We start from the raw sequence: 21,551 nt of genomic DNA, 5'->3' as shown, positions 1-21,551 counted from the left end.
GTCTAAAATTTATATCACGGTATAATTTGAAGCATAGACGGTAACGGTATATATCACGGTATCATCGTTTTTGATAAAAAAAAATTTTTTATTTTATATATATATATTTTTTTTTTATAAAATATATATATTATATAATTAGACTTGTACTGGTATTATCTGCGAGACATCGCCACCACGCAACAAGCTCCACTGTCTGTGTGTACTCTAGTAGCCTCCAGCTACGGCCAGAATTCTCCGGAGCTGCACCTGGACCTATACTCGAGTAGCCTCGAGCAGAGCTACGGCCAGGATTCTCCGGCGCTGCACCTGGACCCTATTGTATTGGTATTATAACGTTAGCAAGCCCTCAGCTCGAATACGCATCGAATCAGTGTTATAAGACATTGATATCATGAGCTATCTGTAGCTACTGCATATATAACGTTAATACAACGCCTCAGTGAATTATTTAGTTCAATGGGACATTTCGTTTTGAACGGTGAACTAACTTGTGTTAACGTGAGCTAACAGGTAGCATACACGTCTCTAGTACTAGACTTTGTGGAGCGTTTGTTGATGTCAGGAGCTATCGGTAGCTGGCCGACTAGATACCGTTCGGTTAGACAATGCCCCATCATGTATTAAACTAAAGGTGAATAGTTGACTGGGTCATTTTGTAACGGTAGCTAAGCTAACGTTAGCTCAGGGAGACGCCGACAGCTCCCGTGTCCCGTCCCACTAGACTACTAGACCCGTGTTTACATGCGTGCGGTAGGGGCTGGCACGCCCACTGCGCGAAGCCTCCTAAATAACTTTTTCCAGTTCGCACATATCTATTATCTATGACTAATTCTATCTATTTTTAGGGGCAAATGCCAGTGAAATAGTCGCGCTGTGGTTACATGACGTCATTGCTATTTTAGAGCTGCACTACCGGTTACACGGTATACTCAAAATCCATACCGTAGAGCAAATTCATACCGTTTATACCGTATACCGTTTATACCGTCCACCCCTACGTTGCAGTAGTCGAGGCGGGAGATGACTGTTGATTGGACGAGGAGTTGGGTGGCTTCTTTTGTCAGGAAGGGGCGTATCCTTCTGACGTTGCTCAGGAGGAATCGGCAGGTTCTGGTTGTCGCTGCGATGTGAGCAGAGAAGTTCAACTGGTCGTCGAGGACAACACCAAGGTTCTTGGCGGTCGGGGACGCGGTCACAGCTGCATTCTCGACTGTGATGGAAAGGTCGGTCAGGGGGGAGGATTTGGCCGGCAGGTGGAGCAATTCTGTTTTGCTTAGGTTCAGTTTGAGGTGGTTGGTCGTCATCCAGGCGGAGATGTCGGACAGACAGGCCGAGATCCGCTCAGAGACGTGGATATCTGAGGGAGGGAAGGAGAGGAAGAGTTGAGTATCGTCGGCATAACAGTGGTAGGAGAAGCCATGAGACGTGATAATGTTACCCAGTGATTTAGTGTAGAGGGAGAAGAGAAGGGGTCCTAAAACCGAGCCCTGGGGGACACCCGTCCGCAGGGGGCGGGTGGCCGACAGGGTCCCTCTCCATGACACTTGGTAGGAGCGGTCATTGAGGTATGATGACAACCATGTCAGCGCAGAGCCAGCTACTCCCATTCCTGCGAGGGCCGCGAGGAGGATCTGGTGGTTGACTGTGTCGAAGGCTGCAGATAGATCTAGGAGAATCAGGACAGAGGAGAGGCCTTTCACTTTTGCTAAGTGAAGTGCCTCTGTGACCGCAATGAGGGCTGTCTCTGTGGAGTGACCAGTCCTGAAGCCTGACTGATTAGGGTCTAGGAGGTCATTCTGTAAGAGATAAGCAGTAAGTTGGTTGGATACAGCAATAGGCAACACTATAGGCAATAGGCAACACTAGGACAGGTATATCTTACAATTTTATTAAATATATTAGCCTACAACTATTCCGAGAGGAATAGACACCCTACTAATTGGCCACAGCTTCAGATTCTGTGGAATGCCCTCCCTGACCACCTCAGAGCACCACAGACCACTGCTTCCTTTAAAAGAGGACTAAAAACGTACAAAAGCCTTCTCTTAGTTTTAACCTTTTTATACACCCCTTGTGTGTTTTATCCCTTTTTTCTATGTTTTTATGCCTTGTTTTTACCCTGTAGCACTCTGAGATTTGGTTTCAAAATGTAAAGTGCACTATAAATTGAATGTATTATTATTATTATTACAGCTATTATTACACTAAACATTATCTATGTAGCGTCCAAAAATACTTTGAATGCGTTTTTTGCGATTCCAGCGGCGGGCCACTACGGCACCCTCCCCAACGCTAAGACCATGGGAAACATCTCGGAGCACCTCACCGGGGCCACACCGTCCATCCCCACCTCGCCGTCCCACGGCTCCCTCTACAGCACCTTCTCTCCCCCGCGCCAGCAGCAGCATGCCGTCCACAACCCCGGCTCCCACTCCGAGCTCTCCTCGCCCGTGTTCAGAGGGGACGTGACACTCGACCGCCGCCACAGGGCACACATCGCCAAGGTAACCGTCTGTAGTGTGGTAGTGAAAGGTTAACCTTCTGTAGTGTGGTTGTGAAAGGGTTAACCCTTTGTCGTGTGGTAGTGAGAGGGTTAACCTTCTGTATTGTTGCAGTGAAAGATTAACCGTCTGTAGTGTGGTAGTGAGAGGGTTAACTTTCTGTAATGTTGCAGTGAAAGGTTAACCTTCTGTAGTGTGGTAGTGAAAGGGTTAACCCTTTGTCGTGTGGCAGTGAAAAGGTTAACCTTCTGTATTGTCTCAGTGAACGGGTTAACCGTTTGGTAGTGTGGAAGTGAAAGGGTTAAAGGTGCTGTAGATAACATTGAGCCACTAGATGTCCCACTACTAGAGCACCTAAGATGTCAACGTGTCTCAACTAGCAGCACGTTTTTTTTAATCAACTTTTTCTCCCCCTTTTTCTGTATTTTTCTCCCATCCCAATTTAGTCGTTATGCCAATTCCCTTCCCTCCCTTCCTGGTCGTTGCGCACATTTGCCCCCCACTTGCCGGTCTAGGTAGGGTTGAAGACTATCACACATGTCTCCTCCGATACACGCGGAGTCAGCCAGCCGCTTCTTTTCACCTGACAGCGAGGACTCTCACTGGGGAAGTGTAACGCGTGGGAGGATCACACTACCTCACCCAGATCCCTCCCTCGCTGTGCAGGCGCCCCGACCGACCTGTAGGAGTCGCTGTTTTACAACGACCAGGACCCACCCCACCGGCTTCCCACCCGCTGACACTGCCAATTGTGTCAGTATGGACGACCGACCAAGCCGGAGGTACCGCTGGCAGCTGGATTCGATCCCACTGTCTCTGCGGTGGTAGGCAGACGCTTAGTCCGCTGCGCTACCCGGCCGCCCCTCAACTAGCAGCACGTTTAATGCAATCGAGTGCATTCCACTCGGGGGAAATGGGAAGTAGGGAGGGGATACATACACACGGCACGCAACATGTAAACAACAACATTCAATTTGGGCCCGCCACATTTATTTTTAAGTGATATATTCATGAATCATTCATTTCTTTGGGGTTAAAAGCAATACTTTTATTCTGCACCTTTCTTACGTGGTTACGTGGATGGATTATAAAATAAATATATATATATAATAATAATTTTAATGGTTAGTCAATTTTTTTTTATTTATAAATGTATAACACCTTTAACTCACAACAGACCAGTGAATTGTGAGATTGAGGCGGTGTAAGCATCTGCCTTTAAATTATTTATTTGAAGAGTGGCGGGAAACATTAGGGAGAGAGAAGGAGGATGATTCCAACCCCATTACATGCTATGCACTTTCAGCCACACATGAGCCACCAGGACACCTGTCTACATGTATTTATTTTTAACTGAACAAAGAACCAGAGTGTTTTAGAGTGTTTTCTGAAATGCTGTTATCAATTGACATGTGATCGTGATTCTCTCTCTTAGTGCCTTAAAAAGAGGGTTCTAAAAGTGGCTCACCGATAATTACAAGCCACAGAACCACACTCTTTGGTATCATTAATTAAGGACCTTTCCTTCGAATAGTAACAGTCCTGTGGTTGCAGAGGGAAGAGGAATTACACTCTACAACTCTGGGCTGGGTTGGGCTGAAGTTATGTGCAAACCAAGTGAGTACACACTATAACCCAAAAATATGAGTTTATCTGCTAATGAGATCATTCACTCCTGCTAGACAGGAACACCTTTATTTAGTGTTGTTTCTGTGGACGATTTAAATTGTCCCTCTAAATCCAGTGACAATACTGTTACAGGTGGAGGGGGTAGGATCCAAACGCAGGACAGTAGCAGAGTTTAACCCAACCAGGGTATATTTATTGTAGAAACGTCAGGAAACTAAAACAGAAACTATACTACTGTAAGTACGTATTATATGTATACTATAATACTGTAAGTATGTGTTATACAGTATATATACTATAATACTGTAACTACGTATTATATATATAATTATACTATATATACTATAATACTGGGCTAGGGCTAGAGGAGGATGCAGGGGACATTTTGTCCATGGCAGAGGGGGCAAGAGAGGGGCAGAGGTGTGTGTGTTTGTGTGTGTGTGTGCGTGTGTGTGTGTGTGTGTGTGTCTGTGTGTGTGCGTGCGCGCATGTGTGTGTGTGTGTGTGTGTACTCATTAACATTGTTTTGAATTTAAATGGGTGAGACTCCACTTGAGTCACGCGTCTGCAATTACAATGTGTTCTAATGAGATGTAAAGCCATTTTAACCCTTTCACTGCCACACGACAGAAGGTTAACCCTTTACTATCACACAACCGACGGTCGTGTGGCAGTGAAAGGGTTAACCGGCTGTCGTGTGGCAGTGAAAACCTTCTGTGTATTGTCGCAGTGAAAGGGTTAACTGTTTTGGTTAGTGCGGCAGTGAAAGGGTTAACAGGTTATATAACATGTCATGTCTCTCTGAGAAGCACATTAAGGATGTGCTCCGTCACGACTGTATTTAAGTCGAGTCAAGTCAGATGTATTCGTATAGCCCAGAATCACATTGCGTGTCTCAATGGGCTTCACACGCCCACAATGGAACGACAGCCCCTTGTTTAAGACCCAGTGAAATATAGTTCAGTCTGGTTATTGATATACTGTTTAGGGCATTATTAAGAATCTCTGTATCTCTGTAACATGCGCGCCCTCGTGGCGCATACCATAGTGCCTCGCACACCTACGCGCCCGTCCCGGGTTCGCCTCCCGCTCCCGGGGGATAATTTGTTGCATGTCTTCCCCACCTCTTCTCCCGTTCACCCTCTCCTCTGTCGGTCATGTCTGACCAGAAAAAGCCAGAAAAGCGCTAAAATAAATCTTTAAAAAAAAATAAAAGAATCTCTGTAACACGTCTTGTAATCCATCATTACAATTGACCCGCCCTCTTTTCTCGATCCTCCAATCACAACCTGGCTTGCGGGAAGCAAGGGTTGATTGGAGGATCAATAGAAGAGGGCAGGGCTTGAGATAACATACTCACGAGCCGAGAGCCGAGCCATCCTATCAAGCACTGTGCCTGGGGGCCCCGCCTCTTTCCAGGGGCCCCTGCCAATGGGAAAAGGGGAAAACATTTGAAAAAATATCTCAGAAAAAGGATGAATGGATCATAAAGAAATCTTTAATTGTCTTCAAACGACCACATTCATAAAATAGATTCTACTTGTTAATCGATATCCAGCCTAAGACGTTGCTGCTTGTTAGAACTTTGATTATATGTTTTCTTTGCAACTTATGCCCGTTTTCCACTGCATGGTACCTACTCGACTCTACTCTACTCTACTCTGCCTTTTCGGTTTTCCATTGCCAAAATTTGCGGATGGTACCTGGTACCGGGTACTTTTTTAGTACCGGCTTTGTTGAGGTTTCAAGAGGGTAGAAGCGATACCAGAAAAGTGACGTGAAACACTGCAGACCACTGATTGGTCAGAAGAGAGAATCGTCACTACGTTATCATTGCGCTACAAGGGAGACGTCCTGCGCAAATCGCAACACCGCCATCTTTATATAGCTCGCGTAGCATTCATTATTTGTTTGCAGCAGGGACGAAGTGCAATAAACAAAAAGGGATACATTCACTGTGTATTCTGCCTCATTTATTGATGAAACAAAACCAACATCAACACAATTTACCACCAAGAGCGGAGAGTTTAGTCTTGCTGATTTGTTAGCTTACGTGCTAATGTGATTGCGTTTTACCACTATAATAGTTAGCATTGTGGCTAGCGTACACAGTGTGCAAAGATCAATATAACTCGCTATTGATTGTTTATACTAGTAACTAGTTAATGCTACTAGAATAGACACAACGTGAGGTAATCATCATCATCCATTTTAAACCGGTTATTACCTAATGCTAACGTTAGTAGAATAGACACGAAAGGTAACGTTAACGCTAGTAGAATAGACATGAGAGGTAATGTTAACGTTAGTAGAATAGACACGAGAGGTAACGTTAACGCTAGTAGAATAGATACGAGAGGTAATGTTAACGTTAGTAGAATAGACACAAGAGGTAACGTTAACACTAGTAGAATAGACACGAGACGTAACGTTAACGTTAGCAGAATAGACACAACGAGAGTCTGGTTAATGTTGTTATTGATTGATTGATTGAAAACTGTGTTTACTCTGGCTGGCTTGCTCCAAGCCCTCACGGACATAGCTATGCTCACGGAGCTCTCATGCTGTACGCCAGCGGCCCCGCCTCCCCATACGGAGACAAACGGAGTAATACCTGCAGTGGAAAACGAACGAAGTACCAGGTACCTAAAGCGCGTAGAGTAGAGTAGGTACTATGCAATGAAAAAAAGGCGTTTGATTCACCAATAGAATCATTTCACCATAGCAGAAAGGTATCAAACAACAACATCTGGTTTATCTTATCCACACGTTTAAATACAAAATATTATCACGACTAGTATTACTGACTGATTGAATCCTGCCATTCCACTACTATTATCACTACTATTACTATGTTCTATGTTCATTACTATTACGCGTGACTTGACTTGACTTGAAATGCCAAAGCAGAAATCCAACGAGCTGAAATGCAACGCAACGCATCAGTAACGCGATGATGCATCAGCAACGGATTCTCTGATTCGACATGAATGCATTTCTATCGGAGAGTGAGAGACATTCATCAGTGACCAGCGCCCAGTTTCACGGCCTCTGGTAGTCAGCGGACGCCTTTTCTCGTGCTACTTTGCAGACTGTTATTGTATGTGTTCAGTGTTCACTAGGGCTGTCCCCGACTAAGGATTTGGATAGTCGACTTTGATTGGCCGAAATTGGCCGATAGTCGACTAATAGTCGACTATCCCCCTGAATGCAAAAAAGAAAAAAAGTATATAAATAAATATATATATATATATATATATATATATATTTTTATAAATAAATATATATATATATATATATATATATATATTTTTTTTTTTTATTCCATTTGGGCTGTGGGGGGTGCTTAATGTCTGAAGGAGTCGACTGAAGGCTCCTTGTCCTCTGCTAAAGCATGCAATTGGTCCACTGATGGATACATCTTGATATTTGTCTACTCTAGTGTGTTCATTAGACGGATAAAATCCTCTTTCAGTGCCTTCAGTGTTTTCTTAGGCAGTTAGCCTCGCTGGTATGCACGCCATTAGCGTTAGCCGCGCTTCTAGGCCTCTTTGCTTTTGGAAAGAATGATGATTTTTTTTTAAAGATAATAATAATAAAAAAAGTATAATATTTTTTTTAGGTTTTTTACTAAGAGGTTGGCAGTCGACTACGGCTCCTTTCGATCGATTAGTCAACTATTCGACTAATAGGGGTCAGCCCTAATATATATATATATATATATATATTTTTGCATTCGACTAAGAGGTTGGCAGTCGACTACGACTCGGTCGGTTAGTCGACTATTCTACTAATCGGGGTCAGCCCTAGTGTTCACCCTGAATTGAACAGGAAACCGAGCGAACCCGCTGTAATGTAATCATCCTCGTCCCGCAGTACGGCTACCCTCCGGAGCGCAGGGGCGCTGCCGCCAGCATCGTCCCGCAGACCACCATCACGGCGCAGTCCCTGCAAGGGAAGACGGTGAGTGGCACCAAGTCCTCTGTCCGCTCTCCTCTGTCCTCAGTGGACGAGGTTTTACGGGTCGACTTGTCTCCTCCCGCCATCCATGAATCACTTTTGATTGTCGGCCTAGATGTTGGACAGAATAGGAATAGGAGTGGACAGATGGACTTTGCTCTCCCTTCACTCACATGCGAATACAGACACGCTGACAACGCGTACACACACGCGCACACGCACACACACACACACACACACACACACACACACACACAGACGGATGCGCACAGACACACACACACGTGTGTATACATGCAGGCACACACACTTCCGTGCACACAAGCACACACACACACACACACACACATAAGCACACAAGCACACACACACACACACACACACACACACACACACACACACACCACAAGCCTTTCTCCAAATAATATGCTCCATTTTACTCTGAATGGTCTTATCACAGCTGTCTGGTGTCTCTCCCGGCAGCTGTGTGTGTGTGTGTGTGTGTGTGTGTGTGTGTGTGTGTGTGTGTGTGTGTGTGTGTGTGTGTGTGTGTGTGTGTGTGTGTGTGTGTGTGTGTGTGTGTGTGTGTGTGTGTGTGTGTGTGTGTGTGTGTGTGTGTGTGTGTGTGTGTGTGTGTGTGTGTGTGTGTGTGTGTGTGTGTGTGTGTGTGTGTGTGTGTGTGTGTGTGTGTGTGTGTGTGTGTGTGTGTGTGTGTGTGTGTGTGTGTGTGTGTGTGTGTGTGTGTGTGTGTGTGTGTGTGTGTGTGTGTGTGTGTGTGTGTGTGTGTGTGTGTGTGTGTGTGTGTGTGTGTGTGTGTGTGTGTGTGTGTGTGTGTCCTCGCAGTCCTCGCGGTGCGTAATTGACATATGGTAATTGACTGACGGCACCATTGTCTACGTGACACACAGGCAGCGCGACACAAATCAAATTGTCTTCGGCTGCTCCCACTCGCAAATAATCGGAACACATTACGCTTTCGCAAATAATTGAACGAGCGGTGATTGATATTTCTTTGGGAAACAGTCGTTTGTGCTCTGAATAATGTGGCGGTGGTGACGCAACCGTGTTTTTCACAAAGCTTTTTTTGCAATTTCCTGTTGTCTAATGAAAGGAATGTTGTCCTCTGTGGTGGCGCCTCTCCGCAGCGCTTGTTGCTTGAATCCAAACGTGTTCTGCTCATTGTTATTCAGAGGGGGCTGGCTTATAAAGGCCTGAAGTATGAAGGGGGGGAACGGAATTGCAGAGGTGCTCGATTCGTCTCTAGCGGATCAAGCGGCAGAGAGAAAAATGTCGACTTCACATTCACAACAAAAGAAGAAACTTAAATAGTCAAATAAAAACGAACTTGTAAAACCATAGTTTCATTCCAAAGTGAGACCATTCACCATATAAAGACATTTATACAAATTATCTATATACATTTAATAAAAAAATAAATGTATATATAAATGATGTATATACATATATATTAGGGGTGTAAAGGTACACGTATCCATACCAAACCGTTTCAGTGTGTACCGTACCGTACCGAACGGCTGTGTACCGAACGAATACAACGGTATGTTAACCACTAACGAACGTCCACCGGGGGCTGTTTTTTTCACAATCCAATATAATAATAATATTTTTTTATTTATTTTTTTCAAGTCGATTATTAATTTCAATATAGAATATTCGTTGACAGCCCTACAAGTACGATTAGTTACTGCACACTACATCACCCCTGAGTGGAACATGGAAAGCCACACTTGCCCCCCACTGTACCGAAAACCCATACCGAACCTTGACTTCAAAACCGAGGTACGTGGGGCGGCTGGGTGGTGCAGCGGACTCCGGCTGTCGGCGTTGCCTCCGGCTTGGGCCAGCCGTCATACTAACTCAATTGGCAGTTAGCGGGTGGAAGTCGATGGGTGGTAATCTGGACGTTGTGGACAGCGACTCCTACAGGTCGGTTGGGGGACGCCTGCACAGCAGAGACAGGAAATGGCGGGGGTAGTGTGAGCCTCCCACACGTTACACCTCGCCAATGAGAGTCCGCGCTGGCAGGTGAAAAGATGTGACAGGCTGCCTCCTCGTGTATCGGATACATGTATCGGAGGGGACACGTGATGCAAGGCTTCTATCCTCCCTAAGACTGACCTGTGGGGGGCATATGCGAGCAACGTTCAAGACAGGGGAGGGGAGAATTGGCACAGTGGAATTGGGATGGGAGAAAAATAGAAAAAGTGGATAAAAAAAATAAACGAGGTACGTACCGTACAGTTACACCCCTAATATATATACATTTAAGATTTTGTTAGTATTTGGTCCCATTTCTAATGAAACTGTTATTTTTGTTTAGTTTTCCAAGTTCGTTTTTTTAATACACAGAAAACAACGGTAGCTTTTTCTTTGAGGAGCAGTGTGACATGTGCATGTGGATATAGCACAAGGCAAGCATTAGATTCATGCTTTACTTTACCTCTACCAAAAACAAATGCTCTGAAAAAGACGGTAATGTATAGAGCAGTTGCTTATTTAAATAAAATACCCAGAAATATAACTATGGTAAGGAACAAATTTATGTTAAAAAAAAAGTTTTAGATTGCGCTCATGAATAATGAGTTACATTTTGGTCATTGACTTATTATGGAAATTAGTATGGAAATATAAAGGTGATCGGTGACTTGAGAAAAGTTATGCTATATTATGAGTTAAAATCATATAAATGATTTTGACAATGATTTTGACCTGTTTTGTTCTTATGGACTGACTGAATGTAATTTGTATTTTATGGTTGGAGAATTGTGATATCTAACTTATGAATATTGAGTGAGCTTTTATTCACTGTTTTGTTCGTTGTGATGTTTTCTTGTGAGTACTTCAATGTTTGTGGTTTTATTTTTATTTTTTAACTTTTTTGTGTGTGTTTGTATTTTTAATGTTTGGACCCCAGGAAGAGTAGTCTCACTTTGGTGTAGACTAATGGGGATCCACAATAAAACAATAAAAACAACAATGTGACCTGTGTGCTGTGTGTAGCCAGAGGAGCTGACCCTACTGCTCATCAAGCTGCGGCGGCAACGGGCGGAGCTCACCAGCCTGAGAGAGCACACTGTAGCACAGCTCATGACCCTGGGCCTGGAGGGCCCCACTGCCAAGGTCAGGACACTGCACTGTGCACGCACCTGTGTGTGGTGTGGTGTGGTGTGGTATTGCACAAGGTCGCTCTGTGTGTGTGCGTGTGTGTGTGTGTGTGTGTGTGTGTGTGTGTGTGTGTGTGTGTGTGTGTGTGTGTGTGTGTGTGTGTGTGTGTGTGTGTGTGTGTGTGTGTGTGTGTGTGTGTGTGTGTGTGTGTGTGTGTGTGTGTGTGTGTGTGTGTGTGTGTGTGTGTGTGTGTGTGTGTGTGTGTGTGTGTGTGTGTGTGCGTGTGTGTGCGCACAAGTATGTATGCTTTACATGCGATTTGTGCAGGTTGTGTGAGCATAAGTGTGGGCTGGCAGTGGCGTTGTGTGTGTGTGTGTGTGTGTGTGTGTGTGTGTGTGTGTGTGTGTGTGTGGGGGGCCCCTGGGCAGTGTGTATGCTTGCTTGCTTGCGTGCGTGCGTGCATGATTGCGCTACTTCCCCATCCTGGCGTCCTCGGCCTGAGGTTGTTGTGGTGCTGAGGGCCAGGTTAGCATGCATCCCAGTGGATGCATCGTGCTGCATAACGTCCCCCGTCTGTCTCTGCCCCTGTGGTTCAGTGGTGCGTAGGGTGGGAAACTACCGTCAGCCACCGGCCAAGTACCCATCCTGTGGGGACAAAGGCAGGTGATATTGGGCTGTGGCTGGCTCGTACGGTTTCTCTACTCTACCAGCCACTTCGGCAGGTGACATCATCTGGATGTTCTATTGCAGAACATCCAGTTTGGCAGGTATATACAGGTGTTAGCCAGTGGACAGACAGTTAGTTCCCTGCCTTAGTGGCGTGTGTCTTCAACTCTGGTTTGAAACTCCCTGTTATGCAGAATTTCATCTGATATTATTTTGGTTTGAACTGTTCATCGGTCATCAAATAGGCTACCGTTCAATCCAGTAATACTTGGGGGGAAATATACCAACAGTTGACCTCTCTCAAACGCTGCCCTCTTTTCTTGATCCTCCAATCGCTGTATTTTTTTTTGTCAGAGGGAAGCAACAGTTGTGATAGGTCAGGATCCAAAAAGGGCTGAGTTTGAGATAGGGCCATTGTGCATCAGTGTTGGGGTTGGATTTCAATTCAAACTATTCGGGAAGTAGATTTTCCTCACAGTTCATATACATAATATTTTAAATAGAAATGTTCAAATTGAGAATGATTACCATATCACTAGCAAACGTACTGAATTGATTTAATTGAAAAGACAATTGACTCCAACCCCGCCATGCATGGGGTTGTGTAATCTGTGTGCTATATTATGCTATACGATTCCAAGATTTCACTGCAGCATGGCATGAGTGTTGCATTGCTGGCTTGTTGGCAAATTAATTTACTGTGTGTTTGAGTTTTATTATATGAGATACTTGGCAAGTTGTGTTATTCAATGTGCAGCAGGTTACATGGGAAAGGGACATGGATTTATTATTTTCTTTTACATAAAGTGGTACGAAATACTTGCCTGGCCAATAGCTTACTTACCGAGCCTCGTAGTCGGAAGTTCTGGCTGTATGCCGGCTGAACCAGGCAGCTACAGACACACAGCGTATGGTGACCGTTAACACAAATTATTTCAAGCCACACCACAACATGCAAACAAAAGGTTTTAACCACCCACAACAGAGTACACAGCCATAACTCCACGGGGCTCTGTAAGTCAGCTAATGGCATCACATTAATAATGGCGATTACTGTACTGGCATTAAAGTATTTCTACTTTAAGATTATGCATGAGCAGTCTTTTATTTTGGTCGTAAAGGACCGTTTTTTATGACTGAGCCATAATAGCCAATAGCTGCCCTTACTTTAATGGGTCCTTTGACATTTTGAAATGTATTCTGTTGTTTTTTCTTAAACAGTAACTTGGCACATAAAGGTTGCCATGTACTTGGCTCTTTAGCGTTACTCATCAAAACCAATGAGCACTGCTAGCCGTGAGTTAAGAAGCGTGCCTGCCGTCAGTGGCGTCCATTGGTTTGGATTTGGAATGCTAGAAAATTATAACATGCTGTTTCTTGGTTAACTGAAGGGTATTACAGGAAGTTCCCTCTGGCAATGTGTCAAGTAGGCCACCTGATGAAGACAAATGGCAGAATTGACATATCCCAAACCCTGCCCTCTTTACTCAACCTCCAATCACAACTGTCCTCGGACAAACAGGAAGCAACGGTTGTGATTGGAGGATCAAGAAAAGAGGGCAGGGTTTGAGATATTTCGATTACAATTCAAAATGTCAAGATATCTCCTAAAGGAATTATTTCAATTATAAAGTTTATTATAAGTTAATAACTATGTGCCTGTGTGTACATATGTATTATAAATTATCACTTATCCTCCTCTCTACATCTCTTTCTTTAAGTTCCTCTCCCCTTCCTGTTTCAACATCCCCCTTTTCCTGCCTCGGTCCCCCTCTCTCTTTACTTCTCCTGTTCTCCCTCCACTCGTCTCTCGCCCCTTCTCTCCTCTGTTAATCTCTCACACCCACTCCTTCCCTTCGCCTCTCTCACCTCTTCTCTCTCTCCCTCACTCTCCCACTCTCCCTCCTCCAGTCCTCTGACCTCCCTTTCTCTCTTTTGTCTGACTCTCCTCGACCAGCGGTTCACTTTCACATTCAGTCGATCCGATCAGTTTGATCCAAACGTAAACAAAAGGGGGTAGTAGTAACGTCTCGCCATCTACAGAGCAAACTATTCAAGAATGCATCGTGAAATGTGAATATTCCACATTGATATGGTAAAAAAAAATAAAAAGGTTTGCGACTTTAGAATTAAAATGCTGGAAGAACCTTTGTCACCATGAGAAAGTTGTCCTCGTGAACTTTATCTACGGTCATGAATGTGTTCTACGTATGTATTCTATCGGACTGACTGAAGTGAAAATGAACTGGGCCGCATGCCCACGTACCTATCTCCTGTTCTCCATCTCTCTTTAACTCCATCTCTCCTTCCTATGTGGTGCCTGTTCTCCATCTCTCTTTAACTCCATCTCTCCTTCCTCTGTGGTGCCTGTTCTCCACCTCTCTTTAACTCCTTCTCTCCTTCCTCTGTGGTGCCTGTTCTCCATCTCTCTCTAACTCCTTCTCTCCTTCCTCTGTGGTGCCTGTTCTCCATCTCTCTTTAACTCCTTCTCTCCTTCTTATGTGGTGCCTGTTCTCCATCTCTCTTTAACTCCTTCTCTTCTTCCTCTGTGGTGCCTGTTCTCCATCTCTCTTTAACTCATTCTCTCCTTCTTCTGTGGTGCCTGTTCTCCATCTCTCTTTAACTCCTTCTCTCCTTCTTATGTGGCGCCTGTTCTCCATCTCTCTTTAACTCCTTCTCTCCTTCTTATGTGGTGCCTGTTCTCCATCTCTATTTAACTCCTTCTCTCCTTCTTCTGTGGTGCCTGTTCTCCATCTCTATTTAACTCCTTCTCTCCTTCTTCTGTGGTGCCTGTTCTCCATCTCTCTTTAACTCCTTCTCTCCTTCTTCTGTGGTGCCTGTTCTCCATCTCTCTTTAACTCCTTCTCTCCTTCTTCTGTGGTGCCTGTTCTCCATCTCTATTTAACTCCTTCTCTCCTTCTTCTGTGGTGCCTGTTCTCCATCTCTCTTTAACTCCTTCTCTCCTTCTTCTGTGGTGCCTGCCGTAGACTGAGGTTCTGTCCCACCACCTCCAGAGGAATCTAGTTTACCTGGACAGCCAGGTGAGGTCTTTTCTGGTTCTGCCTCCACTCTTCCAAACTGCTTCCAAAACCAGATGCCTAAAATAAGTTGAACCCTTTCACTGCCACACTACAAAGGGTCAACACTTTCACTACCACCCTACAGAAGGTTAACCTTTCACTACCACACTACAGACGGTCAACAGAGCGTTAATCCTTTGTAGTGTGGTAGTGAAAAGGTTAACCTTCTGTAGTGTGGTAGTGAAAGGGTTAAACTTGTGTGTGTATGTGTGTGTGTGGGGGGGGGGGGGGGGGGGTTGTCGTGGTAACACTTGATTTTGATGGTCCATATCTCAACTGTTTCGAGTATTAGTATGTCAGCAGTTCATTCAGGCATTCAGACGCTTATCAGTAGCTATCAAATACTCCTGCATGTATATTAATTATACATTAAAGGGATAGTTAGGATTTTTGGAACCGTAGCCCCATTCCCTACTTACCAACGATGTTGTCCATTGGTGGAATCCTTACTCGGTACAGTCCATGCTGTTCCTCATACTAGCTCCGGCTAGTTAGCCACGGACAAATGCCAAAAGTCAATGGGGTCGAGCTCCTGTCTGTACAGGCTGACTGAAGCTCACTGAAACGTACTCCACGGCGCACACTAAGTAGATCTCAGTCCGCTTTCAGTCTGCTGCACGGACAGGAGCTCGACCCCCTTGACTTAGTTTGCGGCTGACTAACTGGAGCTAGTACGAGGAACAGCATGGATTGTGTCGATTAACAACATCCTTGGTAAGTGGCATATGGGGCCAGGGTTCCAAAAATCAGTGTTAACAAACTGGTGTTAGTTTTATTTGATGCCTCTTGGAACTAAACCTTTTTGGCAGGGAACTCACTCGTTGTTTTTAATTAGCCAAGAAGCACCACTCCAGCCGGGTTCATTTTGGCAAATTTTATATTTGGCGAACATTTTGTTCCTCAAAGTAATAACAACTGACAACAGGTGATTATGACGAGAAGAGATTCACACAGTCTCTGTTAAGTATTAGTTATTAGTCTAATAGATCAGACGTTTTATCTGCAAAGAGAGTGCAATCAACTTTGTCTTTAAAGGCCCCTGTTCTGTACTCTTAATTATTTATACTGGACCACTGCTGTTTTTTTCCTCATCCGAGTTCTCCTCCGTATCATGCATCTTTTATGCCCTTCACAATCCTCCTGTCATCGGTTTCTTAAAAGCCGAATTGGGTTTTAGCTTGCTCTTCTGTAACACTTTGTGCAGTAAGCCTGGCGGTACCGTCCCGACCGGGTCCATATTCTAGCGTATGTTCATGTTCCAGCCCTCTTCACTCAGCAACAACAGTAGTTTGAATGTAACGAGTACAAGTCCTTCCTGCCGAGAGGCGGGAGAAACACCCTCCTACGTGTGCGGTCCTCTCTGAAACAACCCCAGGCAGAGGTGTCTCACTGCTGTAAGATGAAAACCAGTCCTCCCGATTAAGTCATTCATGCATTTCCCTAATAAAATAATGTTTTGAATGGGGCCCAGGACATGAAACTCGCTCAACCCATTAAAAAAAACATTTTAATCTTTAATTAATAAAATAAATGGACTTTCAGGTTTTCTTCCGGCCAGTAGCGGCGTAGTGGCTTTTTATTTTTATAGTCTCTTTCTACTTTCTAAATTACTTCTCTATTGTAATGCACTGAAGCATTTCCTAGCTCTTTTGTCCAGCTATTTGGGTGACATCTAAAGCATAATAAAAAACTGTTGTAAGCACCCTAGTGAGTTGTTCTGCTAATGAACGAGGGAATAAGAAAGCACACGTTTACTTAATGAGGGATGAGACTGTTGTAAGCTACGAAGCCTAACGCCACGTGCGTAAAGCCGGAGGCTACAGGACAGACTGTAATTTAACTTGCAGCGTGATATAAATATAGCTTGTTCTGGTGACTTGATCTAAACACGAGCCAGGATGCGTTATATAGCAGAAATGTACTAACTGCAGGGCAAAAAGCTTCATATTAAATAAACTCATTGCGTGGCATACTGCTCAACACACAGTGGTTGGACTAAAGTGATGGAATCGTGGCCTCAATGCATTAGGACGCCTTTGCTATCTGCCCCCAAGTTCTGTTGACTTGCATATTTCATATTACAACATCATTAGAGATGCTGAATTATTAATATTTTGAGTAGACAAGATAGATCACATACCTGGCATATCAGGCATGTACTCCTTCTCGCCTGTTTCCATGGCAATACACAAGAGTATTATGAAGACAGAAATAGGGAGCACTGCACTAGGTAAAGACATTATAATGATGGTAATGCTGAAGGTAAAAAATAATTGGGTGTTCTTCAAGGATAGGGCAAATAATATATAATCAAATACAGTGACTGTCCAGCTTACTTACAAAATACATTGAAAATGTAAATGTATTGATCGCCGTGAGAGTTGAAGCGTCAGTGATCCCTGCATCAATAAAGGACTTTTACATTTTCAATCAGAGTGCCTCAGATTCTATTTTCAGACTGCCAACCTCTACCATGGACTTCCTTTTAAGTAAGCTGGTATTTAGTCCTACTCAGAATATTGTGCTCATTAATGTATTGTGTGACCCAGGATACCAGATCTCTCCTTTACTTGACTCTTGATTCACCTCCTTCACTTGGACTGTATGGCCATGTCCTCTGGGCAGGGGTGTAAAGTACTTGAGTAATTGTACTTCATTACAATACTTAAGTACTGTTTTTGGGGATTTGTACTTTACTCAAGTATTATTAGGTTTGTATACTTGTACTTTTACTCAATTACATTTCATAAGATTTTTTTTTTTTTTTTTGTATTTTTTTTTTTTATTATTTTTTAAACAAACACATAAACAAACATGACAACACACAATAGGATATACAAATACACATATGCTCCAGCTCGTACCCCCCTCTCCCGGACCCCCCATTGGATAATCCAACCATTATAATTTGTTCCTAACCAGACACTACCATTATATGCTGGCTTTTATTCTCTCCACCACTTCTAACCACATTGCCATTTTGGATTCATTGAGACCCAAAATTCTAGCTGTTGATATTTCTTGATAAATCACATCGAGATATGTAAGAATCCAGACCTTACGGCACATTTTTTCCGGTTGAAACCATCGTGATGCTATCAGCTTTTTAGCCACTGTGATACCGGATAAAACCAATCTCTTTAGCTGTGGAGGTACTGCATGCTCAAAGACATCATTCAGCAGTAATACAGAGGGGTGTACAGGTATATCCAGAGTTAAGAGATTTGACAATTGCTGGGTCACTTCTTTCCAAAATATCTTAACTGGTGGGCAGTCCCAGTACATGTGCATAAATGTCCCTTCATCCCCATTTGTACATAAGGAGCATTTGGAGTCTTGTTTAAGACCCATTTTGTTCAGTCTTATAGGAGTTAAGTATGTCCTGTGAATATAGTTAAGATTGATTTGTTGATGGTCCGGGTTCCTTGATGCAAGGCGTACATTTGCCCAGGCTTCTTGAATTTTTTTTTTTACTCCTTACATTTAAAATGCAGACCTACAAAGTACAAATCTCGCAGGTCCAACCATTTTAATTAGTATATTTGTTTCTCTGGCCGAACTAACGTTAACATTATTAATCCTGCGGCCGCACTTTATTTAAAAACAGCCAATCAAATCCCCATCAATGGAAAATGAACCCGCCCTTACCCATGCTGATTGGTCCTTGTGTAAGACTAGAAAGCGGGGATCTTTGATTAAACACCTGCTATCGGAAGAATAGGCGGTCAGAAAAAAAGTTTAAACTTTTTAGTACTTAAGTACATTTAAAAGTAGAAACTTTTTAACTTTTATACTCAAGTGTGTTTTTAGCCAGATACTCTGACTATACTTGAGTACGTTTCTGAGACGGTACCCATACTTTCACTTAAGTATAATTGCTGGGTACTTTTTACAGCCCTGCCTCTGGGGCTTGAAGTAAACATTGGTAAATAAGGTTTGCTCGGGCGAAGCCTGATCAGGACAGACGTCTAAATGGGCTGGTGTATTTTTAGATCGCAGGTTAGGACACGGGTTCCCGCGGTTCCTGCATTATTGAACATCATCGCTGTGTGGGAATGAAAATATGGAAATGTGCGATGGGGGGAGAGGAGACACACTTGGGAGTTGAACACAAAGCACATACAGTAGGTGGGAATCGCAGACCAGTCTGGAGCTTGTAGATGCCAAAATGATGCCGTGTTTGGGTGCTAGCCATGCATTATTAAAAGGGGAATTGATTGCTTTGCTAGAAAGTGCTCGTAACCAGGGAGCTAGTTTGCTATCTTTCTTGGTTTATCCTTTTTATCACGTAGGAGCACAACTTTGAGAAACATTTGTAAGACTAAAAGCTATAATATAATGCCTGCTGTGAGTGTGGGTACTTTGAAGCACCATCATACCTATAATTATTGTAAATAACTTATGCTGAAGTAAATGTCTTTACACTCTATGTACTGTATGTCTGTGAAGAAGACTGGTTGGTTATCTGTGAGCTCTATTCGGTTCTTTAGTGAAAACGCAACTCGAATATTACCGGTTATTTATTCTTGTATCTTTTCACCTCAGGGCTCAAATGAGAAATCTGCTTCTCACCTTGGAACACAGCAGGCTCATGAATCGTTGTGCTTTTCTTCTCACAATGGAGACCCGTCATAAAATAGACCTCTGACCCATTTTGGATCCAATCCATAGAGAGGCAGTGTGTTAGATTAACAGCTGGAGCCTCTACTAACGACCTACCGCTGTGCTGTTGTATGCTGTTCTTTCCCCCTTCGGCTAACGCTCCACTAGACGAAGGAGAACGAGCCTCTTATCTTCATGATTCACACTATGATCGAGAACTCTGCACCCAGGCCTCAACTCTACCAGCAAGTAAGGTCTTGGGCAGAACGGGGCTTACATCAGCTTCAATACAACCCACTCGGCAAGCGGGATTCCCAACCGTGTGAAACTTTGACATGAAGAACATGGTGAAGGGTATCATAAGCACATTATGAGCATGTCTTTTTTTAATGTTTTTATTTCCCTTTTCTTACATACATAAAACAAGACAACACAATACAGTAATTCTAATAATAATAATAAAAACAACAATAATGAAATAATAAAAATAAAACAGACTATAAAGGTGCACATTATGAGCATGCCATATATATACATATTGTTTGTGCACGTATAGGTTGCTTTCTGTCTCTATATACAGTATATATATATGGAATGTGTGTGTGTGTGTGTGTGTGTGTGTGTGTGTGTGTGTGTGTGTGTGTGTGTGTGTGTGTGTGTGTGTGTGTGTGTGTGTGTGTGTGTGTGTGTGTGTGTGTGTGTGTGTGTGTGTGTGTGTGTGTGTGTGTGTGTGTGTGTGTGTGTGTGTGTGTGTGTGTGTGTAGGTAATTACACATGTACATCTTTAAGTATCATAATATAGTCATACAAAATTCATAATGTATTATAATACATCCCACAATAAATGTTATAATGCATTACAATGCATTACATTGTCAGTAAGCTAGCTTGTGTACGTCCCATGGGTCTGACGTGTTAGGCTACGTGTAATTCATCCCTGGCTGGTTCCATAATGTTAGCATGAGTCCAACCGTAGAACCCAGACAGGTGACCTACTACGGTCACCCCAGAAAGTATCCAACCCCTGGAGTTACTGCATATTGTCTTTATTATAGCATTCATAACATGTTTATAATGTGCTTATAATGTGCTTATGATGCACTCATACGGTACTTCCTTGTCATGAGCATCACTTCAAAACATTACCAAACATGATTACATACAGTACACAACTGTTGGTACCCTGATCAGCTTTAGTTTCAAAATGTGCTTCCTGAGTTGACTATATTGGAGCTGATTTGAGCCAATCCCTGGCCCCACTGGCACAGTGGGCGTGTACCTGCACCTCCCCCTCTCACCATCAATGCCTCATGTTGTACCACATCGGATGCCTTCTGTCATTCGCTCTGTCGGAAGTTGGTAACCCCACCCCAGTGACGTCGTGGCATAATTTAAACTGTATTCAAAGGAACAGGCTGACATTATGGGAAATCTGCTTGTCGTCTTCACCAGAATCAGATAAGAAGATAGATACCTGTTTCCTTTTCTCTGTGTTCAGTAGAAAGCTATCTGACTTCACATTAGCCTAACTTAGCACAATGAATGGAAGTGGATGAGAAGCGGCGAGCCTAGGTGCCAACTAACACCTCTGCCTTAGTTTTAAGCTAGGATAGCTGCTTCTAATTCGCTTCCATTCATTGTGCTAAGCTAGGCTAGAGTGCAGCTGGATAGCATTTCTACTGAACACACAGAGGAAATTGATATCTATCTTCTTGTCTGACTCTGGAGAAGATGGCATTACTGGAAGAGAATTTCCCACAATGTTGGCGTGTTCCTTTAAAGGGATACCTCGATGTTTTGAAAAGTCTTCTGTTATATTATTATTCCTATTTGACAGCTGTTTGTCGCATTGTGGGGAATTGGAGTTAATTTGTCCTTTAGCTATCCTGAATAATTAGCTATTGAGGGCAGCTGAAGAACAACACGGTTTGACTACATTGTGACAAGTGCCTGGGAAAAAAATAAAGATAATAATAAATGACGG

General features: G+C 43.5%; 1 protein-coding gene across 1 annotated transcript in view; it reads left to right on the top strand.

Annotated features, from left to right (window-relative positions):
• Positions 1 to 21,551, top strand: part of LOC311236332 (pleckstrin homology domain-containing family A member 5-like) — a gene marked incomplete at both ends in the record, with an annotated part of 83,498 nt that overhangs the window by 57,418 nt on the left and 4,529 nt on the right. The window contains 5 exons of the mRNA XM_084338406.1: positions 2,266 to 2,507; positions 8,010 to 8,096; positions 11,115 to 11,234; positions 14,873 to 14,926; positions 19,736 to 19,816. Coding sequence (XP_084194532.1) covers positions 2,266 to 2,507; positions 8,010 to 8,096; positions 11,115 to 11,234; positions 14,873 to 14,926; positions 19,736 to 19,816 — 584 coding nt within the window. The remainder of the gene's footprint in view (positions 1 to 2,265; positions 2,508 to 8,009; positions 8,097 to 11,114; positions 11,235 to 14,872; positions 14,927 to 19,735; positions 19,817 to 21,551) is intronic.

Source organism: Notolepis coatsorum (genome assembly GCF_963971535.1).
Source record: "Notolepis coatsorum genome assembly, contig: SUPER_10_unloc_2, whole genome shotgun sequence".
Taxonomy (NCBI): domain Eukaryota; kingdom Metazoa; phylum Chordata; class Actinopteri; order Aulopiformes; family Paralepididae; genus Notolepis; species Notolepis coatsorum.
This window is presented reverse-complemented; position numbering and strand designations above follow the sequence as displayed.